This window comes from Hemibagrus wyckioides, linkage group LG07, assembly GCF_019097595.1.
Source record: "Hemibagrus wyckioides isolate EC202008001 linkage group LG07, SWU_Hwy_1.0, whole genome shotgun sequence".
NCBI lineage: Eukaryota > Metazoa > Chordata > Actinopteri > Siluriformes > Bagridae > Hemibagrus > Hemibagrus wyckioides.
In genome coordinates this window covers 28,506,158-28,527,048 of record NC_080716.1, presented here as the reverse complement: position 1 = coordinate 28,527,048, position 20,891 = coordinate 28,506,158, and the positions used below count along the sequence as shown (strand labels likewise).

At 37.8% G+C, this 20,891-nt stretch overlaps 2 protein-coding genes across 26 annotated transcripts in view; both read left to right on the top strand.

The window, feature by feature from the left end:
* Window positions 1–20,891, top strand: part of LOC131356515 (E3 ubiquitin/ISG15 ligase TRIM25-like) — a 73,825-nt gene that overhangs the window by 15,393 nt on the left and 37,541 nt on the right. The window lies entirely within an intron of this gene.
* LOC131356518 (E3 ubiquitin/ISG15 ligase TRIM25-like) lies at window positions 1,616–19,440 on the top strand. 7 transcript variants are annotated; one of them, XM_058395608.1, is made up of 9 exons: window positions 1,617–2,453; window positions 2,661–2,756; window positions 4,569–4,802; window positions 8,806–8,959; window positions 10,160–10,254; window positions 10,761–10,800; window positions 16,511–16,567; window positions 16,687–16,746; window positions 18,808–19,414. In XM_058395608.1, the coding sequence occupies exons 1-8, from the start codon at window positions 1,863–1,865 to the stop codon at window positions 16,695–16,697; spliced, it is 1,278 nt and encodes a 425-aa protein (XP_058251591.1). In that variant the 5' UTR covers window positions 1,617–1,862; the 3' UTR covers window positions 16,698–16,746; window positions 18,808–19,414. The 7 variants fall into 7 exon arrangements, 3 of the variants coding, with proteins under 3 accessions (XP_058251591.1, XP_058251589.1, XP_058251590.1); XM_058395606.1 differs by having other exon boundaries at window positions 10,758–10,800; window positions 18,808–19,409; XM_058395607.1 differs by having other exon boundaries at window positions 10,758–10,800; window positions 19,032–19,407.

Here is a 20,891-nt window from a genome sequence, read left to right as displayed (position 1 = left end):
CTCATTTATTACATCCATATACCTCCTCTTTGGCCTTCCTCTTTTCCTCCTGCCTGGCAGCTCCATGTCCAACATAGTACACTAAAATGTATAACGCAAATTAACACATGATAAACATTGAGGAATGAATTTAAACAAAAACCAGCTCTTACCTCAGCAAAGCACACAATTATGATAGTCCAAAAGTTATTAAAATACACAGGTTAATACGCGATACAAGAAAGCACACACTGCAAACAGCGTAGATAAGCGAACACACTTAACTTGCATGACATGACACTTGGCGTGGACGATTTGATTCATCAATTCGCCAGTTCATCTCTTTCCTTGTAATCATTCAAAAGGACAATAAAAGCTTCTTAACTTGACGATTTAAATGTATTCTTTGTTTAATCATTACGACGTTTTGAGATGTTATATATATATATATATATATATATATATATATATATATATATATATAGTTTTTTGTTTATAGATTTCTATACTTTGTAACTATTTTATAATAATTTATAATCACTTATGTTTATTGTTATGGTGTGTGTCTTGTGCTGTATTATTCTTATCTTTGTAAAAAAAAAATATTTCTAACAGTACGTACTGAGGTACAATACTGAGGTACCATATTTTGCATATAATTAAATATTTGAAATCAACTAACTACACAGGAGTTAAAACTTGACTGATTTCAACAGCAGGAATGTTTTTGAAGACTAACAGTTTCCATGGGAGGGGGACTTTTGCATAAAAAAGCACGTTTGTTTAAAGATACAGGTGCATATAAATCACACGTGGCACTCTTTCTCTCCTTTGCTTCCTTCCTTTCTTTCTTTTCTTTTCTTCTCTTTTCTTTTCCTTTTTGTCTTTTTTTTACCCACTTCCCCTTCTTCCCTATTTTTTTTCCTTTCTTCCCCACCGAAAACAGACTATTGTTCACCAGCTTATTTATCTACAAATATGGTATTAGGTTAAAAGATTGCGCCATTGAAAAAAGGGAGGAATCGCTGCTTTAAAAATAAAATAAAATAAAAATACTTTTTAAACAAATAAAAAATAATCACGTGGTTTTAAAAAGTATTAAAAGAAACTTTTTCTTAACATTATAAGTATACTAAATTTATAGAGAGCAGCACATAATTAATAAAACCACATTCTATTGACTGGAGACAAAAAAAAAAAAGAAATAAAAAGAAATAAATAAATGAAATATGAATGAATAAATGAAAACAAACAACAACAAGTAATTTCATACAATTTCTAGCCCTTTTAGATTGTAAATTGTACATAATAATGCATAACGCAAATCAACACATGATAAACATCGAGGAATGAATTTAAATATATATAACCTTTTAATTAAAAAAAGTTTGATTTTTAATTGTGTCCAGTAGAGAGCAGCACATAATTCATTAAACCACATTCTATTGACTGGAGACAAAAAAAAAAAATAGAAAATACAAGAATAAAAATAAGTTTAGAATTTTTTTTTTATTTAACTTTTTTCTTAAAAAACATTTTTTAAATATTAAATAAGGAGTAAAATATAGAGAATACGTATTTATCACAAAGGAAACATTAATGAATGTTATCAGCTTTCTTCCTCTCCTCCTTCTTTTCACGCTACTTCAACAGAAACGAAAGGGAAACTGATCCATTTACCGTCAGGACGGAGCGCGTTTTCCCGTCTGTGTGTGTTTGCAGATTTCTTGATGCTCTACAGATCTACGTGTACATGAGATTTATTTTTATTGATTAAACACCGGTTTCAGCCCCACCTGTTTTTTTTTACACGGCTTTTATAAACTGAACCAGGAAGTGTGAGCTGCTGTAAGTGAGTGTGTTTGAGTTTGTTCTTAATTAAAATGGCAGAAGCGAGTATTTTCGGACTTCAGGATCAGTTCAGTTGTCCAATCTGTCTGGATCTAGTCAACAATCCAGTAACTCTTCTCTGTGGACACAGTTTCTGTATGGTCTGCATTAATGGCTGCTGGGATCAGGTGGATCAGCAGGGAGTCTATAGCTGTCCTCAGTGTAGACAAACCTTCACTTCAAGACCTGCTGTGAGTAAAAACACCATGCTGGCTGAAGTAGTGGAGACGCTGAAGAAGACAGGACTCCAAGCTACACGTCCTGCTCAGTCTTCAGCTGGACCTGAAGATGTGGAGTGTGATTTCTGCACTGAGAGAAAATACAAAGCCATCAAGTCCTGCCTGGTGTGTCTGGCCTCTTTCTGTGAAACTCATCTCCAGCCTCACTATGAATCTCCTGCCTTTAAGAAGCACAAGCTGGTGGAAGCCTCCAGACGACTCCAGGAGCAGATCTGCTCTCAGCATGACAAACTGCTGGAGGTTTACTGTCGCACTGACCAGCAGTGTATCTGCATGTTGTGTATAATGGATGAACATAAAGGACATGATACAGTATCAGCTGCAGCAGCACGAGCTGAGAAACAGGTAAAAAAAAAAAAATCTTTCAACTCCAACTAGTAAAAAAAACATATAAAGCCTTTCTTATTAATTATCTTATCATAAGTAAATTTACTTTTATATTATAAAAGTAAAATTGCTTTTTATCATTTGTTATTGTGCTGTTTATAGAATTTATCTTTTTTAATATATTTAACACACTGGGGGTGTATTATGTGCTCTGTTTCTGTGTAGAAGCAGTTGTTGGAGACACAGGAAAAATCCAAGCAGAGAATCCAGGACAGAGAGAAGGAGCTTCAGAAGCTGAGGAAGGCTGTTGAGACTCACAAGGTGTGTGTAGAGCTGGAAAAGCTGTTTTAGGTTCAGTTGCACTGAATTTGATTTATCTCATAGTTGGTAATTCAGAGCTTTCTAACGGTTATAAATGATGTTTTCCTCCTCAAACAGTGAGCTGTGTGATCAGTGTTATAGATCTATGTCACGTCCGGACACCCCCACCCTGTGCGGGGCTCGAACCCGGACCTCCCTGGTGCTGTGTGCGCCATCGACATACATAAACATGAGACAGGGGAAGACTAAATTAAACACTGGACATGACACTAATAAACCAAAACCTAACAAACAAAACAAGGAACACGGAACAATAGCTGACAAAGGCAGGTACAAAAGGATCCCTATTTATAGGGCACAACATTAGGGCTAATGAAGAACAGGTGATACGGCAGGAACGAGAACAATAGGATAGGCGTGGCACAAGATACACATAATAAAGCAGGCTCCATTGAGTCACCTGCCAGCCCCCTCTCCAGGCCTGGCAGGTAACTGTCCAGCAGTTCCTGACATAGTCCCCTCTCTAAGGCACGGCTCCTGAAGCGCCTCCAACATAGCCGAAGGACGCCCCAGGCATAGGCGGCAGGTGTAGTCCTGGAGGGGAGATGTGAGACATGGCATAGTTCTTAACTGCAGTCCACAACAGTACCCCAGATCCTGAGGATACAGTGACATCCGACACGCACACGAGATGGGAGGGAAGCGTCTTCCACCCAAGATGCCGAGCGATGTCCTCCACAGAAACTCCATCGTGGAGTGGCGTCCCTGGCTGGCGAGGTGGTGGAAGCCACGCTTCCAGTGGGTCCGATAAAAAAGGGAGTGGCCCCCATGACATGAAGTCGGGCGGCATCCTCCGTGGAAACTCCATCACGGAGCGGCGTCCTCGACCGGAACAAAGATGGAAGCACCTCCCTGGGGAAATGGGGAAGGAGGGCCACCTGCTCGAACTTCCTCTGAGGCAGGTGGTCTGTCAGATGTCATCCTCCAGGGTCCTTGCTCGTAGGCTGCAGTACCTGATCGTGAACAGGAACTTGCTGGGAATCCCACTGGGTCTTCAGGAATGGTCGGCTATTCTGTCACGTCCGGACACCCCCACCTTGTGCTGGGCTCGAGCCCAGACCTCCCTGGTGCTGCGTGCGCCGGCACGTTGTGAAGATAGACCTGTACACAGGATTCAAGTAAGCGCTGCTTTATTAACATAAACACGAGACAGGGGAAGACTAAGTTAAACACTGGACAAGACACTAATAAACCAAAACCAATGAATAAATCAAAACAAGGAACATGGAACAATAGCCGACAAAGACAGGTACAAAAGGATCCCTATTTATAGGGCACAACATTAGGTGATACGGCGGGAACGAGAATAATAGGGTAGGTGTGGCACAAGATACACACAATAAAGCAGGTTCCATAGAGTCACCTGCCAGCCCCCTCTCCAGGTCTGGCAGGTAACTTTCCAGCAGTTCCTGACAATTTAACAAGTGAATATGTTTGTATCCAATACTTTTAAAGGTAAGTGGTGTTACTTTATTCACTTCCGAAGCTCTTAATCTGGTGTAACTCCTTGAACTGGGAAGAAGTAACCATTGACTAGACTACCCCAAGTTCATGAGTAGGAATTTCAAGTTGAGGGGACATTGTTAGCTATTAAAGCTTGTAGGTTGAGAATCAAAGTACAAATTATGACTTCTGGTTGAAGGCAACATTAGACTCATGTCTTTTATGTATTAACTGTCTCCCTGAGTGTTCCAATAAAGCACCTAATTTGGAAACATCCTTAATCTCGAAACCCTCTGTGTCTCCTAACAGCATTCTGCACAAACAGCACTGCAGGAAAGTAAAAGGATCTTTACTGAGATGATCAAATCCATTGAGAGAAGACAAAGCGAGGTGACAGAGCTGATCAGAGCTCAGGAGGATGCTGCAGTGAGTCAAGCTGAAAAAGTCATAAAGCAACTGGAGGAGGAGATTGCAGAGCTGAAGAGAAGAGACTCTAAGATGGAGGAACTTTCACACACAGAAGATCCCATCCAGTACCTCCAGGTGACATCAGTGTAAAAACACATTATTTATATTGATACAGCTGCACTGTAAAACCCGTCAAGTTCAGAGTACTCAAAACTTAAAAAATTACAATCACATTAAACTTAAAAAATAGTTATTAATGTTTTCAAAATTTCAGAGTTCAGAATGCTAAAAAAACCCAAGCACGCCTTTTGTTATTAAGATAACTTAAATTATTAAGAAATTAATAATAATAAGTTGGGTTTTTTTTAAAAAAAAACAAAAACAAAAAAACCAAGACTGTTTAAACAACTAAGACTGGTTAAATGTGCCTCTGTAAACCTGTGACAATCAACAAAGAGAAATTGGAAATTATTAATAATTATTACTAATGCTTATGTCTTCAAATAGCATTTAAAATTCACACAGCCATCAAAATGCAAATAAAATTGAAATCAAAAGTCAATAACTAATAAAACAAGAACATTACAAAAAAGAAATAAGTAAAATGCAAAAAATAAATAAAATACAAGAAATAAAGACAAGAAATACATTAAAAGGCAAAACACAATTAAAACACATTTTTACATCATGTTTGTAAAAATAGCTTATAGATAAAACCTGTTTTTAAAATCAAAAATTATTTTGTTGAATTAAAAGTGCAACTGAGGTAGTTTGGGGGCCAAGATGCAACCCAATAAATGTAAAACTTCAAATGATATAAACTGCATTTTCAACAATGATCAAACAAAACCTGATTACAAAATGAAGTTTTTGCTGCATTAAAAGTGCAACTGGGGTAGATTTGGTGGCCAAAATACAACCTACCAAACGTAAACAATTAAGTGCTTTAAACTGTAGGTTCAACAACATACACTTGTAAAACTCATTGAGATGAACAAACAAAACCTGATTAGGTAGGTAGATTTGGTGGCCAAGATAACCTACCAAATCCAAACATTCAAATGCTTTAAACAAGTTTGAGTGCAAGTTGGAATTTTGCTTACTCTTTTATTAATAGCCCATTTTCTGGATTGAGTAAGCAGGGTTTTAGTGTTTTACCATCATCAAGACCCTTCAGTATTTTCTGGATGAATGTAAAAGTGTGAGTGAGTTTTCTTGGGTAATCTAAATGCAATGCATACATTAACCTGAACAATAGTAAAAATGCCTCAGAAAACCTGGGAATGTCGCTTATCACAAACTCATCTTCCACCACAATAGCAGTGCTTGTCGGATTGAAACTGATTGGACTGCCACTGCTCTCAGCGACCATCATCACAAAAGCAATAGGGGTGTCGGTGATGTCTGGCTCACTCAACTCCTCTACCTGGAATGTATATCGAAGATCCAAATGTAAACTAGTCTTACAATTAATTTTATCGGCAGGTATTTTGCAGGTCAATATTATACAGTTGATTATTCAATAAGTATAAGTATACACAGGTAGGTAATTAAAGTAATTAAATAAAAAAAGAATTAAATTAAAATTTAAATGTGTATAGAATACAAAAAGATTGTAGCACTTTTTCATTTTTTTATTACTTTATTACTTTTTTAAAAAAAATGTTTTTATTGTTTTTAAAGTAATATTGTAATGGTATATGATATTGTTGAGATTACGAACATTTGGACAATTAGTATGGACAGTCCATTCCAATTTATATGGAATTGGCCCTTAACAAATAGAAAATTATTTAAGAACATATATAGAGAATTTGCAATAGTACCATAAAATTAAGGTGCATATATACATATAGGTATTGTACAGAAAGATATGATTTAAAGGGGTAGAAACTAATCAACCCCAGAAAGCATAAAAAACTGATACTAAAAGTTTGGTGAATGCACTAAATACTTACATTTATTTATATTACACTTACATTTATTTTACAAATATAAAAAAAAAAAACTGTGGGTAATCCTCACACAAGTATTTTGCATGGGCACGAAGCACTACAGTGCGCTTCATGTTGACATTACGTACATCTGTGAAAGACAAGCAAAAATTACTGATAAACAAGCAAGCAAAATAATTTTGAGTTACTAATTTGTATACAGTTTCTTTCTTTCTTTTATTGTGGGGATTAATGGTAAAAGTTAAAGTCCTAGCTGTCCTTGTCAGAACTTGAGATGACAAAAAAAAGTTTATCTTTAACTTACCTGAAGATCATTACTCCTCAGGATGTCACGCAGTACATCAGAGATCTTGCCGGTACATGATGCCTTTTGTTGGAACAAGGCAAAGATCCGTTTCAGTTTTAATGAATTTTATAGCATAGATTTGGCAAAGGCTTCAAAACCAAAGAATGAGGACACAGCCAATGCTCCCCAGCCTAACACCCCAGCTAACTAATGGTCCATTGGAGCTTTAACTAAATCTCCAAAGCTGAATGTTTCTAGTATTTTTTAAAATAGTTCTGAAAAAGTTATTTGACTTCAATCTTTTGCTAACTTGAACTGTACAAAAAATATTCAACATTTAATGCAGGTTTATTTGTGAAGCTTCTAAAAATAGTCCAAAGTAAATGAAAAGAATATATACCAACTTCACACTTTAGGTTTTTTTTTTCTTTGAAGGAGGCTTTCCAAATTTTGTAAAGGATAATACAAGTTTACTGGTTTCACTACCTTCACTAGTTTTCACAACTTCAAATATCTTGCTAACTTAACCTTAACCTTAACTTAATCGTTGATAAAAGTTATAGCTAGCCACAAGTTTATTAACAGTTGCATATAAGCAGAAAATTGCATTTACTAGTTAAGGGGGGATAACAAAAAAAGAGAAAACACGTTTAGAACAGTATGACTGGCGTCAAAAAACAGATTACGCTAACATTACACTACTAAAGGTGAATTAAATAAGGCAGTGACGTTAATGGTGTTCAAAAACATGCGCAAAGTTTGAGATGCGCTTTGCTCGTTATCGGTAAAAACAAGGCAGACGAACAATGAATCATGTTCTTCATAAGATATACTAGTAGCTATAATGATGAATTCCAAAAGCAAATTTCAAAACTTTACTCACAAGTTTCTCCATTAAACTCCCATCGCATGCGAAGGTCAGCCATATTGGAAAGGTTGTTCTGGTAGCATCGGTCAGAAAGATGCTGTACGTTGTGACGTAGATGACGTTAGCGAACGTCAATCATCAGACTTAAAAATTAGCATTGTGATAGCAGTGCCTACTCAGAAATTGTGAGCCAGGCAAAAATAAAACTAAGTTAGTTGTTCAGAAAATCCGATAGTTTTAATTTCCATCAAGTATGTAACCGATTTTGTCCTCAGTTTTTATAGGTTAGTAGTACTGCTCGGGTTTACAGTGTGCTAATTGCTCAGGTAGGAAACCCTTCAGTATTCAATTTACAATGTATTTCAGTGCTAGAATTCACCTAAGAAAATGTTGCAGCTCTAATACGTAGATCACTAGAACCATACACCAAGGTGCCTTATTCATATGTAGAAACTTAAGCTTAAAGGTTACGTCAATCTTTATACTGCTATAAAAATCAAAATACTGCTAATACAGAGCCAAACTATGTGCGTGTCCTATATGGCTATGGCCAATGCAAAATTGCAGTAGAATCACTGTAATGATTATGCCACAACTTGTAAAACAGGGAATCTATTGGTCTATTAATCTATTAAACCTTAAATATTTTTAGATTTATTGCAACCCATTTAAAATGCATATTAAATTCCAAAACCCATTTAAAATCCAGAGCAACCAAGAAATAGCATTAACAGTCTTTAAAAACTCTAGTGCTGCTGTACATGTATACAAAATAAAGTCCTCTTTACACATTATATACTCAATTAAATGATAGAATAGCATAATACAATATTTAATATTGCCATACAATGCCATTCCAGATATTCTGTATTTATGTCCAAATTATGAATCTAAGAAGAGAACATGGTCGATACATCAAACCTCACAAAAACACAAAAAATACTGGATTCAACTCTGGATTCAGTTTTTTCAGTTGTGTCTCAGTTTGTAATGGAATACTATTTCTTGTTCCTTTTCTACATATTGTAGACCTTTCATTCTGTCTCGACTGGACCTTCAGACTTGCCCATCATCTCTCTCAATTCTCTCCTAACTTTTGAGGGTGTAATAAAGTCTGTAAAACAACTGAAAATGGAAATAGAAGAACACTGTTTTGCTGAATTGAAGAAAATATCAAGTGGAGGTAAGATGTTATATTGTCTTAAAATCCATTTAGCAGAATAGGGTTGTTAGCCACATGAAAGTAAAAATAAAAAGCCCACCAACTATAAACTATAAACTCTCAAACACACTACAATGATTTTATATTATAACTCCTCTGTCTGATTATTTCTAAATTATCAAAAATAATCATCATTTAGCACTATGCGGGTCTGAAAAAGTTAGAAATGCCTTGAAATGATGGGCCTTTGCTGCTATAATAAGCTCTACTCCTCTGGGACGTCCAGATGTGGGGATTTTAAATAATAACTAAAATATTTAAAATAATATCTTTTTAGAATTTAAAATAATACCTTATGTCTGTTTCCATCCAATTGGCCTTTTTACAATAAAATGGTGTGTGCTAACATCATCCTTAAAAAGACAAAAACAAACAAATAACAAAAAAAAAAAAAATTTAACTTTTGGGGTATTGCAATAGAAATTTTTCCTTGAGCTGTTTCCATACTTACTTTTGTGTATATTGCAAATTGTGTACCTTTTGCCTGTCATATGTCACCAAAACTTTGTTAAAATTGAGATAATAGTGAAAAAAATGTAGTAAAACAGTATACAACACAGTAAGGCATTCTGGGAGATAATGATGGAAGGACACTTCACAGAAAGTCTCTGGCTGCAACATGTTCGAATGTCACAGCTCTCATTTGAGACTCTGTGCCTTTATTGGCCCTGATGTAAACCTGAGTCAAGTTCACAGTATTGGGGGAAACTTTCAGGTTTAGTAAAATGATTATCCATGTATTAAAGAACAGTGAATGTGCTGTTATATCAGACTGTCATATGTAGCAGAGGCCAAAGGAACTGGATACTGTAATTCCTTGGTGCATCTTGTGCCACAGGTTTAAGGTTCTTCCTCCAATAGATGGCTACTGCAATTACATTAATCTATTGCTGTCCAGGCACTTATCGATCTCAGGTGCATGATACAAGGAACCCTGTCATGTAACTATTGTAACAAAAAATGTTTCAAAATTAACTTTTCATAACAATAATAATTTATGTGAAAAATTATTATGTTCAACTTTTATAGATAATTTGCATTTCCATTAGTTATATTGATAAATATTTCAGCACATTAACCCTTTTCACACAAAAACATCCTTAGTTGGAAATGTAATTGTATTGATTGTAGTTGTCCTTGTATCTACCTGTCTTTCTGTAGTCAGGAACGTCTGGATTTTTCCACCTCGGGTTCCTGCTTCCATCCCTGCACCAGCAGAGATGCTGTTTAAAGGCAGATATACAACTTGCTTTCAGGTTGGAATGATATCAATTTGTCACCTCAGAAATTTGACTTGAGAAGTGAAAAAAAACATGGACGTCCACATGGTCATCCTTTGATAGCAAAAAGTTAGCTAACAAGATATTATATATTACATATAGATATAATTGAAATTATGCAAATGATAATGTTTAATGAATAGTAAATCCTATTTACAGACTTATCGTCTAATGTAGTCCACCTCATCATAAAATTATTTATCAGGAATAGTCTACTGGGCAATTTATCAGAAATGGTCTACACAGCAAAAAAAGGAAAAAGGTATAGCGATGCCCCCCCTGGCTGGAGGTTTGGAATTACAAGTAGCAATATTCAGACAAATGCAACATCTCTCTCTCTCTCTCTCTCTTTCTGTGTGTGTGTGTGTGTCTGTCTGTCTCACAAACACACACATTTAGCATTCTAAACTATAAAAATATTCAGTGCATTGGCCGTGTTGTAACTGGAGTAACTGTAGTTGTGTTTAATTGTACTTCAGAAGAAGACAACTGATGAAACTTCAGCCTTTCCTCAAAAAAAAGGTATGTAAATACTCTTTATCTCATTATCTTTGTTCAATTCAATTTCAACAAGCTTTACTCGCATGACTATATACATGTACAATATTGCCAAAGCATTACAGTAAAGAGAAGAACATCTCTTATTAACAAACACATTACTGAGAACACTCAGTTTCTAGGAACACAGAAACATAGGAACATAAATATGATAGAATATAAATCAATATAGTTATTAAGATTTTAAGATAAACAGGTCTGTGTGTGTGTATGTGTGTGATTGCGTGGGTCACTCACTGTCCCTCAGCTTGTGGCAGGCAGATACGTTCTGTCCTGCTAGAACGCAGCTCTGCTTCCTATTCCCCAATAGATGATGGAATTTTTGACATTCATTTAGGAAGTGCAGCTCTGTCTCCACTGTGTTGCTGTTGCACTGTGTGCACACTCTCTGCTCTATAGGGAGCCATGATTTCTTATAGCAGCCCATCTCCATGGCCAGTGTGTGTGCACTGAGTCTGTGCTTTGTCAGTGTGGTTCTGTGCTGGTGGTCAGTCACTGTGGTCAGGTATTCAGCCACATTGTACTCTTGTTTAGGGCCAGCTAGTACTGAATTTTACTTTGTGCTTGTGTTTGTGTTTTCCAATATGTGATGTAGTTCTGTTTTTATTGTGTTATAATTTGGTGAGGTCTGATTGTTCTTGTGTGCAGCTGCTCCTGATGTAGAAGTGTGTTAGTGTGTGTTAGTGAGCTGAGGGTCAGGTCTTGGCACTGCAGGGCTTTGTAGTGATAGCTCTGGGGATAACTGTGTTTTATGTAGAGATGATATTTGATGGATCTTTTCTGAATTTTTTTCAGCTGGGTTTTTATCCCATTGTGTAAAGTTTTGTTGTGTCAGTGGCCCCCAGACCTCACTCCCATACAGCATAATAGGTTCGATTATGGATTGGTATAATTTGAGCCGAATTGGGATGTGGATCTGAATTTGTTTTTTGATTGTGTAGAATGCCCTGCGTGTTTTCTCAGACAACTCATTCACTCCTAAGTAGTTCTACTCTTTCCATTTTTCTATTTTGTGTGTTTCTATGGTGAACTATGTTGTGTTTCTGTGACATCTGGATCTTTTCTGAAAGATAATAGTTTTGGCCTTTTTGAGGTTCAGGGCCCAGATCTGACAGTACTGCTGCAGCAAGTCCAGGTTCTGCTGTAGACCCTGAACACTAGTTTCTGGGAGCACTGGAAATATCTAAATAAATCACTTCAAATCAATTTATACTCCTAACAACAACAAAGAAAAAAGGGAACAAAACAAAATTGAACACATTTGGCTAGAAAAGACTCTGGGAGACAGCAGGATCAGGTCACCTGCGTACTGCAGGAATTTGACCTCTGAGTCGTTTAAAGTGAGACCAGGTGCTGTCGAGCGATCTTATATGGAGGCCAATTCATTAATATATATATTAAACAGTGTTGGGCTTAGGCAGCAGCCCTGTCTCACTCCATGCTTCTGATGGAAGACTTTTGTTGCCGATTTTAATTTTACACTTATTATTCGTGTACATGGATTTGATAATCTCATAGGTTTTACCGCCTACACCACTTTCAAGAATTTTATAAAATAAACCTTTGTGCCAAATGGAATCAAAAGCATTTTGGAAATCTATAAAGCATGCAAATATTTTCTTTTTGTTTTGGTTAATGTGTCGGTCAATCAGGGTGTGTAGGGTGTAAATATGACCACTGGTGCGGTGATTTGGTATGAATCCAATTTGACTTTTTCTCAAGACACTGTGTTTCATAAGGAAGTCTATAAGTCTGGAGATAATGATGCTGCATAAAACCTTCCCCAGGTTACTGTTCACACAGATGACTCGGGAGTTACTGGGGTCGAATTTATCTCCACTTTTAGTAGTGTAGTGTAGTGAGGTTAGGTTCTGGCCTTTTAATGAACACAGTAATTTGGCTGTGGTCTGACAGAGGGGTTAGTGGCTTAACATTGAATGCGCTGATATAGAAAGGGTCTGTTATCATAAATCTGTTATAAATCATATAGTCTACTGTACTGTTGCTAAGAGGTGAGCAGAATGTGTACACATGCCTTAAGAGTCTCCTCATGTCCTTTCGTTAACAATGTACAGACCCATTTCCATTTTTATTGACCTGCGAGTCAAAGTTGTAGCGGGGAAGGTTGGTCAGGTTTCTTGGGTAATGTTATCCAAATATAAAATTGCTTCCATCCTCTGTGTTAAAGTCAGGGAGAGAGCCGGTGCAGGTGTTCAGGTCTCCACAGATCAGCACGTTTCCCTGGGCCTGGAAGCTGCAGATCTCAGTGTGGAGCTGGGGGAAGATCTCCTCATTGTAATAAGGGGAGTCACTGGGTGGCATATATACATAAATATATATACACACTATATTGCCAAAAGTATTCGCTCACCCATCCAAATAATCAGAATCAGGTGTTCCAATCACTTCCATGGCCACAGGTGTATAAAATCAAGCACCTAGACATGCAGACTGTTTTTACAAACATTTGTGAAAGAATGGGTCGCTCTCAGGAGCTCAGTGAATTCCAGCGTGGAACTGTGATAGGATGCCACCTGTGCAACAAATCCAGTCGTGAAATTTCCTCGCTCCTAAATATTCCACAGTCAACTGTCAGCTGTATTATAAGAACGTGGAAGTGTTTGGGAACGACAGCAACTCAGCCACAAAGTGGTAGGCCACGTAAACTGATGGAGCGGGGTCAGCGGATGCCGAGGCGCATAGTGCGAAGAGGTCGCCAACTTTCTGCAGAGTCAATCGCTACAGACCTCCAAACTTCATGTGGCCTACAGATTAGCTCAAGAACAGTGCGCAGAGAGCTTCATGGAATGGGTTTCCATGGCCGAGCAGCTGCATCCAAGCCATACATCACCAAGTGCAATGCAAAGCGTCGGATGCAGTGGTGTAAAGCACGCCGCCACTGGACTCTAGAGCAGTGGAGACGCGTTCTCTGGAGTGACGAATCGCGCTTCTCCATCTGGCAATCTGATGGACGAGTCTGGGTTTGGCGGTTGCCAGGAGAACGGTACTTGTCTGACTGCATTGTGCCAAGTGTAAAGTTTGGTGGAGGGGTGATTATGGTGTGGGGTTGTTTTTCAGGAGCTGGGCTTGGCCCCTTAGTTCCAGTGAAAGGAACTCTGAATGCTTCAGCATACCAAGACATTTTGGACAATTCCATGCTCCCAACTTTGTGGGAACAGTTTGGAGCTGGCCCCTTCCTCTTCCAACATGACAAGCAAGGTCCATAAAGACATGGATGACAAAGTCTGGTGTGGATGAACTTGACTGGCCTGCACAGAGTCCTGACCTCAACCCGATAGAACACCTTTGGGATGAATTAGAGCGGAGACTGAGAGCCAGGCCTTCTCGTCCAACATCAGTGTGTGACCTCACAAATGCGCTTCTGGAAGAATGGACAAAAATTCCCATAAACACACTCCTAAACCTTGTGGACAGCCTTCCCAGAAGAGTTGAAGCTGTTATAGCTGCAAAGGGTGGACCGACGTCATATTGAACCCTATGGATTAGGAATGGGATGTCACTTAAGTTCATATGCGAGTCAAGGCAGGTGAGCGAATACTTTTGGCAATATAGTGTATATAATTTTAAGCCCAAATATGTGATTTATTTAATTTTTGGGGTGAAATCTGATAGTTCAGATTTTAACCAAATGATAATCCCGCCTGAGTCTCTCCCTTTTTTAACAGCAGAATGTTTAATGGATGGAATGATTACTTCATTATAGTCAGAGGGACAGTGATTGATCGAATTACTCCAGGTTTCTTGGAGGATGATAATATCTGTCTTCTGTATTCTTAAATCCACTTAAATCCAATTAAATCCAGGTTTTAATTTTGCACCTAAAAATTTATGTAATGCCATGAATGTTCCACATACAAATTGAAAATGGTTTCATATCAGAAGAAAAGATGAAATCAGATTACAAATACAAATAGTTTAAAGGCAGAGATGAACCTGTATGGATTAATGCATGTTTACACCAAGCATGTAAATAAACTATAGAAACATATACATATACATACTGTGTGTTTGTTTGTTAGTGTGTTAGTATGTGTGTGTGAGAGCACCATTGTTCTTAGTGGATATGTTCAGCACTTAGCTCATCAGTTTGGTTGAGCAGGTGTTTGATTTCTCCCAGGTCTGCTGGACTACTTGGTGTGTCCACTACAGCGGTGTAGCTCTGTCGCTGTGGCTGTTGGGTGGGTCTGGGTGGCGATGATGTTACTGGACTGGTATTGGGGTGTCTAGGTGATGTGGTGGACCATTGTACCTGGGCTGCTCTTGGTGTATGAATGGGTGGTTTGTGTCAGGGGGGTGGATACTGGTGATGGTCTAGTAGCTGCACTCTGATCTACATTGGTGGTAAGTAGGGTTGTCTGAGGAGACTGGGTTGTTTGTTGTTCTTCTGAGGGCAATCTGGGTTGTGTCCAAGAGCAGCAAGGTTTAAGGTTTAAGGTTCTTTGCAAACATGCCCACTGTGTCCTTGTGTAGGTGGACGTATTCATGGAAGCTGCGGATGTTGAGGTTGGGGTGGTGTGCCAGGTGAACGTTTGCCATTAATGCAAAGCCACAGGTGATCTCTCCTAGGTAGAAGGGTAGATATTATTATTTTGGAGGAAGGGAATTTGTGTGTAGCAGTTTGTGCCACTCTTTTGATAGATTCAGACTCTCTTTCCTGTTGTGATCTTAGATCATTAGTACCAGTGTGAAAAATGATGTGGCTTGGCTCATTGGAGATGGTCTTGGTGATAAGTTCAAGTGCAATGCTGGTCCTGGGACACCACAGTTTAGTGACTCGACAACCAAGGAAGAGCTTTTCTTCATCTAGACATTTTCCATTTGAGTCTATTAATATGACAAAGTCTGCATCGGTGTATGTGTGCATTGGAGATTTTGTGGGACGTTTTTCTGTGGCAGTACCTTTTATACATCAGGAATATGTGGTTCTGTCTGGGGTCTTGGTGGTTCTGTCTAGTGTTTTGGTGGTTCTGTCTGGTGGTTCTGTCTGGGGTCTTGGTGGTTGTGGTTGGGTGTTTGATGGTCCTGGATGTGAGTTTAGGAGCTGCATGTGAGGTGGCCTATCCTCTGCTAGTTTGGGTGGCTCCTGACTGGCTTTGAGTTCCTTTACCTGCTCTCTCAGGGTGTTTATTGTCTGATCCCTGAGGTAGAGCTCTTCTCTTATGGTATTAAGCTCAATCCTCAGAGTGTCTTTGTCTTCTTGTATCTTTTCAAGTTCTACTTTCAGTTCTTGCATTGCAGTTTTTTTTATAAGGCTCAGCTGATCTTTTAGATATCGAAATGGTTGTGTAGGATGAAGATTGGAGAGTATCATCTCTATCAGCTCCACCTCTTGTAGAGAAATGTTCTCTCTGATTTGGGACACTAGCTTCTCCAGCTGTCTGGTCTGTTCTGGACTGTAGTGTGGTGAGGGCACTCCCCCTGCTCCTCTTCTTGCTCCTCCTCCAAGCTCAAGTCTACACTGCTGCCTGCAACTGTCTTCTGCCCCTCCCCCTCACTGTGTGTAACTGTCTTCTGCCCCTTCCCCCTTCTCCTCATGACTGTCTCTCAGGATTTTTTATGGTGTTAAAGTCATCTTGTACAAAGATGAGGCAGGTCTCACTGCCCTGAAACATGACTGTTTTTTTCTGAATTGGCTTTAATTGTATTTCTTTAGTAAAATACCCTGTCCGTAAGACTACCTATTCTAGATTCAGGATGTTCAATGATCAAGGTCAGTCTCTCTCTCTCTCTCTCTCTCTCTCTCACACACACACACACACAAGGTTATTTTTATTATTACACAGCTTTATTATTACACAGCTATAACTGTGTGCATGTATGTCTCTGTAGAGTCAGACTGATCTTGAAACCCAGGAGAAAAAAGATGATTTTGAAGACATGATCAGGCTTGTAAGTGTCTCTCTCTCTCACACACACACACACACACACACATGAGGTTATTTTTATTAAAAGCAGCCATCCAGTTTTTTTTTTTTTTTTTTAATTATTAACCATGTTATTATCTGTGAGTGAATATGTAATGTCTGGGACCCCCGCCCTATGCGGGGCTCGACCCCAGACGCCCGTGGTGTGTGTGCGCACGCCAGCACACGGTGTAATGAGACCCATGCGCAGGATTCAGCGAAGCACTGCTTTTATTACATTTAAGACGCGACATAGGGAAACAAACGTAACATTAGACATGGCGTGGTTAACTAAACTAAACTAAACTAAACTAAACTAAACAAAACCTAGACCTTAGCTTGGACATGGAACCTAGCAAACAAAATCCCAACAGAAACCACGGTACAGGTCACAATCATGGACAAGGACACAAACACAAGGATCCCTATTTATAGGGGTAGACATTAGGGCTAATGGGATACAGGTGACACAATCAGGATAGGAATAGGAAGGGCATAACAAGAGACACACAAAGAAGCAGGCTTCCAAGGTTCACCTGCCAGCGCCCTCTCTGGGCCTGGCAGGGAACTGTCCAGCTGTTCCTGACAGAATAAACCTATATGCAAATTAGTTTGGTTAAAACAATGGATGTAATGGATGTATTTTATTGAAAAAAACCAGAAAACCTGGTTTACTGCAATTGTAACAAAATAATTAGATTTATGTAGTGTGAATTTATTGAAGTGTGACTATCAGTCTTAACTAAAACTAGATTGCGCCATTATGCTTCCATTAGATAATTTAATTTGCATGGTTCTTGCTATTTTTCCTATTAAGTAAAATGCAGCTTAGTTAGCATTAGCCAGCTAATATACAGACTTTTGTTTAATGAATATGACTGTACAAACCATGCATGGCATGCAAATGGAGGTAAAAAGAATGAATACTTTCGATTGGTGAGGGGCTGATGACGATGATGATGTTGGGTTTCCCTGATGATGTTGGGTGTTTTACACAGACTGTGGTGAAGATGTTCAGTGGCTGCTAGTTAGGCACCAATGATGTGTGGGGCAGTTTTCACCACCCTTTGCAGAGCTTTTCATTCAGACACCTGTGACAGAGTTTGTCAGGGTCCTACCAGTGGTGTAGAGATTTAAACTTGTTAAGATCTCAGGAGGCATGAATTTACATCACGCTTCTCAGGACGCTATTGCTCAATCTTAACCAGAATTTAATATTATGGTGTCAGAGCAGATCCTCACAGATGTGGACACTCAGATAACTTAAAGCTGGATATATGCTCCACTTCAAATCACATGACATCTGGAGTAGATGCTGTCTACAATCCGACTATTATGTACAATAAGCTTTCATATAGAGAAAATAGCATCAATAACTGAACAGTAACTGGAGTAATGTGACCATTTAAAAGTATCTCAGACATCACCAAACAAATACAAATGCTAAATAACATAAAACATCTTGTTTCAACAAGACATAGATAAAATATAATGGTTAAAGTTCATGGACATTTGGCAGATGCCCTTATCCAGAGTGAAGTAAAAAAGGTGCTTTAAATTCTTTATCAATAAATACATCATAGTTTAGTTATAGTTCATATAATTCATAGTTTATTTAGTGCATTTTGTAGAATTAAACATTTTTAAACCATGCTTTATGATGGTACCTGATTGTCATTTTAGTGAATAGTCATTGGTATGAGACTGCTTGCATTTTCAATGAAATTAACTTTTATTAAATAAACCTTACTTCACACTCTGAGCAAACTTCAGTACACTGTAATAATATTTACATGTGTGATTATGACATTTTTGGATTTTTTTCTGTATAACATTTTCTCTTTTTGACTGGTTTATTAAATAAGACTGATGATAATCAAGACTTAAGAGTTCAGAGTTAAGATTTAAGAGTCATTTTTTCTGGTCTTTAACAAGACAGTATTCAATTTTTATTTTTTACAGTAAAAAAAAAAAAAATAAACAAACTAGATTTTATTATAACTCCAACTCATCCTCTTTACTTTTTTCCCTTTCTTTCTTCATTCAGGAGTTGGCAAAAATGTATAACCTGAAGATCACCAAATATTGATTCTCTCTCTCTCTCTCTCTCTCTCTCTCTCTCTCTCTATCTATCTATCTTTTTGTCTTATAAATTCCCATGTACACATTGTGGAATAATCAGTGTAATCATCATAAACATAACAATAAAAAGAAAGCTTTCTACTGGTGGTGTTCATATGCTGATAAAAGTTTTAATCATTTTTATGTTAGGAAGTCACACAGTGGATCAGAAGACCATCTGAAGATCATTTTTTCACCTATATAATTTTATCCCCAGTTTTATAAGATGTAATAACTTTCCATAAATAATTAAAGCAGCTGGTTCAGCAAATGCAGTTTGTGTTATTTTGACCCAAATACGTTTAATAATGTATTTTGCCAAGACTAAATAATATATATTTTTCTTATTTTTATTCATTTGTCATCATCAGGTGACATAAATAAATTTGTTTGTTTAATTGTGATTGTGTTTGTACTGTGATGCAGTTTGTCTGTAATCAGTAGTGTTGTATAATTAATTTGTATGGATCCATGTTCTAAAAAAAAATAATATATAGTCATCTGTGATTTATAAGCTTTTGAGGTTTTTACAGCCTTCGCTGTGGTTCATTATATTAATAAACGTTGTAGTAGTATACAAAGCGGGACACGAGTTAGTTGAGTATAAGTTGAGTTGAAGTTTAAGTCTCCTCGCTGTTTCCTCACTGTTGGGTTTCTGTCAGAGGTTCTTCCTCATGTAGTCTAATTATTTGGATAGAACACAGTTACTTATAGCTATTTTTCTCTACAAGACTAAAAAAGCTACAGTAAAAAACTTTTTGCTTTGAGAATGAGTTGATTTAAATGTTTGTTAGTGTCCAGCAGAGGGCAGCATATTAGAATACAACACTTCACCTCATTACGTTAAACCTGAAAAAACCTAAAAGTGAATTAACTATATAGAATTTTTCTCCCCCTTTCTGGGTTGGCATTTCATTTTCCCCAAAACACATGGAGGTGGTTTGCATGTTATAAAAATCAAGTTTGTTTTAATATGGCTTTATTAATCAACAGTTTTTTAATGACTGGTTTAGTTGTAATTTATACAAAGCCAGATCTGTCTAAAAAACACACCTGGCAAATCAGCTCTTACGTTAGCAAAGTTAATTTAATCTTTTAAATTAGATTTGTTCATCTGCGTTTAAGGGTTTTCAGGTTTTCATGTGCATGATTATTATCCTTATCCCTTTTTTTTTTGAGAACAGTCGTGTGTTGTTTATTTTGTGCAGTTTAAATCAGGTGCATCATTTTCTCGGCCACACCTGTTTATAAGAGCTTTTCAAAATTGAACCAGGAAGTGTGAGCTGCGGTAAGTGAGTGTGTGTGAGTTTGTTTTTCAGTAAAATGGCAGAAAAGAGTATGTTCAAATTTCAGAATCAGTTCAGCTGTCCAATCTGTCTGGATCTAGTCAAGGATCCAGTGACTATTCTCTGTGGACACAGTTTCTGTATGGTCTGCATTAATGGCTGCTGGGATCAGGAGGATCAGCAGGGAGTCTATAGCTGTCCTCAGTGTAGACAAACCTTCACTTCAAGACCTGCTGTGAGTAAAAACACCATGCTGGCTGAAGTAGTGGAGACACTGAAGAAGACAGGACTCCAGGCTACACGTCCTGCTCAGTCTTTAGCACCTGAAGATGTGGAGTGTAATTTCTGCACTGGGAGAAAATACAAAGCCATCAAGTCCTGCCCGGTGTGTCTGAACTCTTTCTGTGAAACTCTGGCCACTGATGCAATGTACTGGCCGTTGGTTTAGAACCAGTTTAGAGTGTCTGATGAGTGGTCTGTATACTGGAAATAGCATAACAAAGATGTCTTTACACACTGGTGATGCATTGCAAAGTCCACATGCATTGTTGAACTCTCCGGAAATAATAAACAGTCCATATGGGTGTGCATTCTGCAGATCACTAATTCAAAGAGTTGCTCCTTAGCATTAGCACTGGGGGGAATGTACACTCATACAATGAAAACAATAGCGAATTCCTCTGGAAGTCTTCTTCTAACAGTCACAGTAGTGATGTAGTGATGA

Bases quoted from the DNA above. Each gene is read 5' to 3' on its own strand.
- LOC131356518 (XM_058395606.1), top strand. From the start codon at position 1,863: ATGGCAGAAGCGAGTATTTTCGGACTTCAGGATCAGTTCAGTTGTCCA. The intron at 2,757-4,568 runs GTGTGTGTAGAG...GTCTCCTAACAG, and splicing joins AGGCTGTTGAGACTCACAAG to CATTCTGCACAAACAGCACT. The intron at 10,801-16,510 runs GTATGTAAATAC...GTATTTCTTTAG, and splicing joins AGCCTTTCCTCAAAAAAAAG to TAAAATACCCTGTCCGTAAG.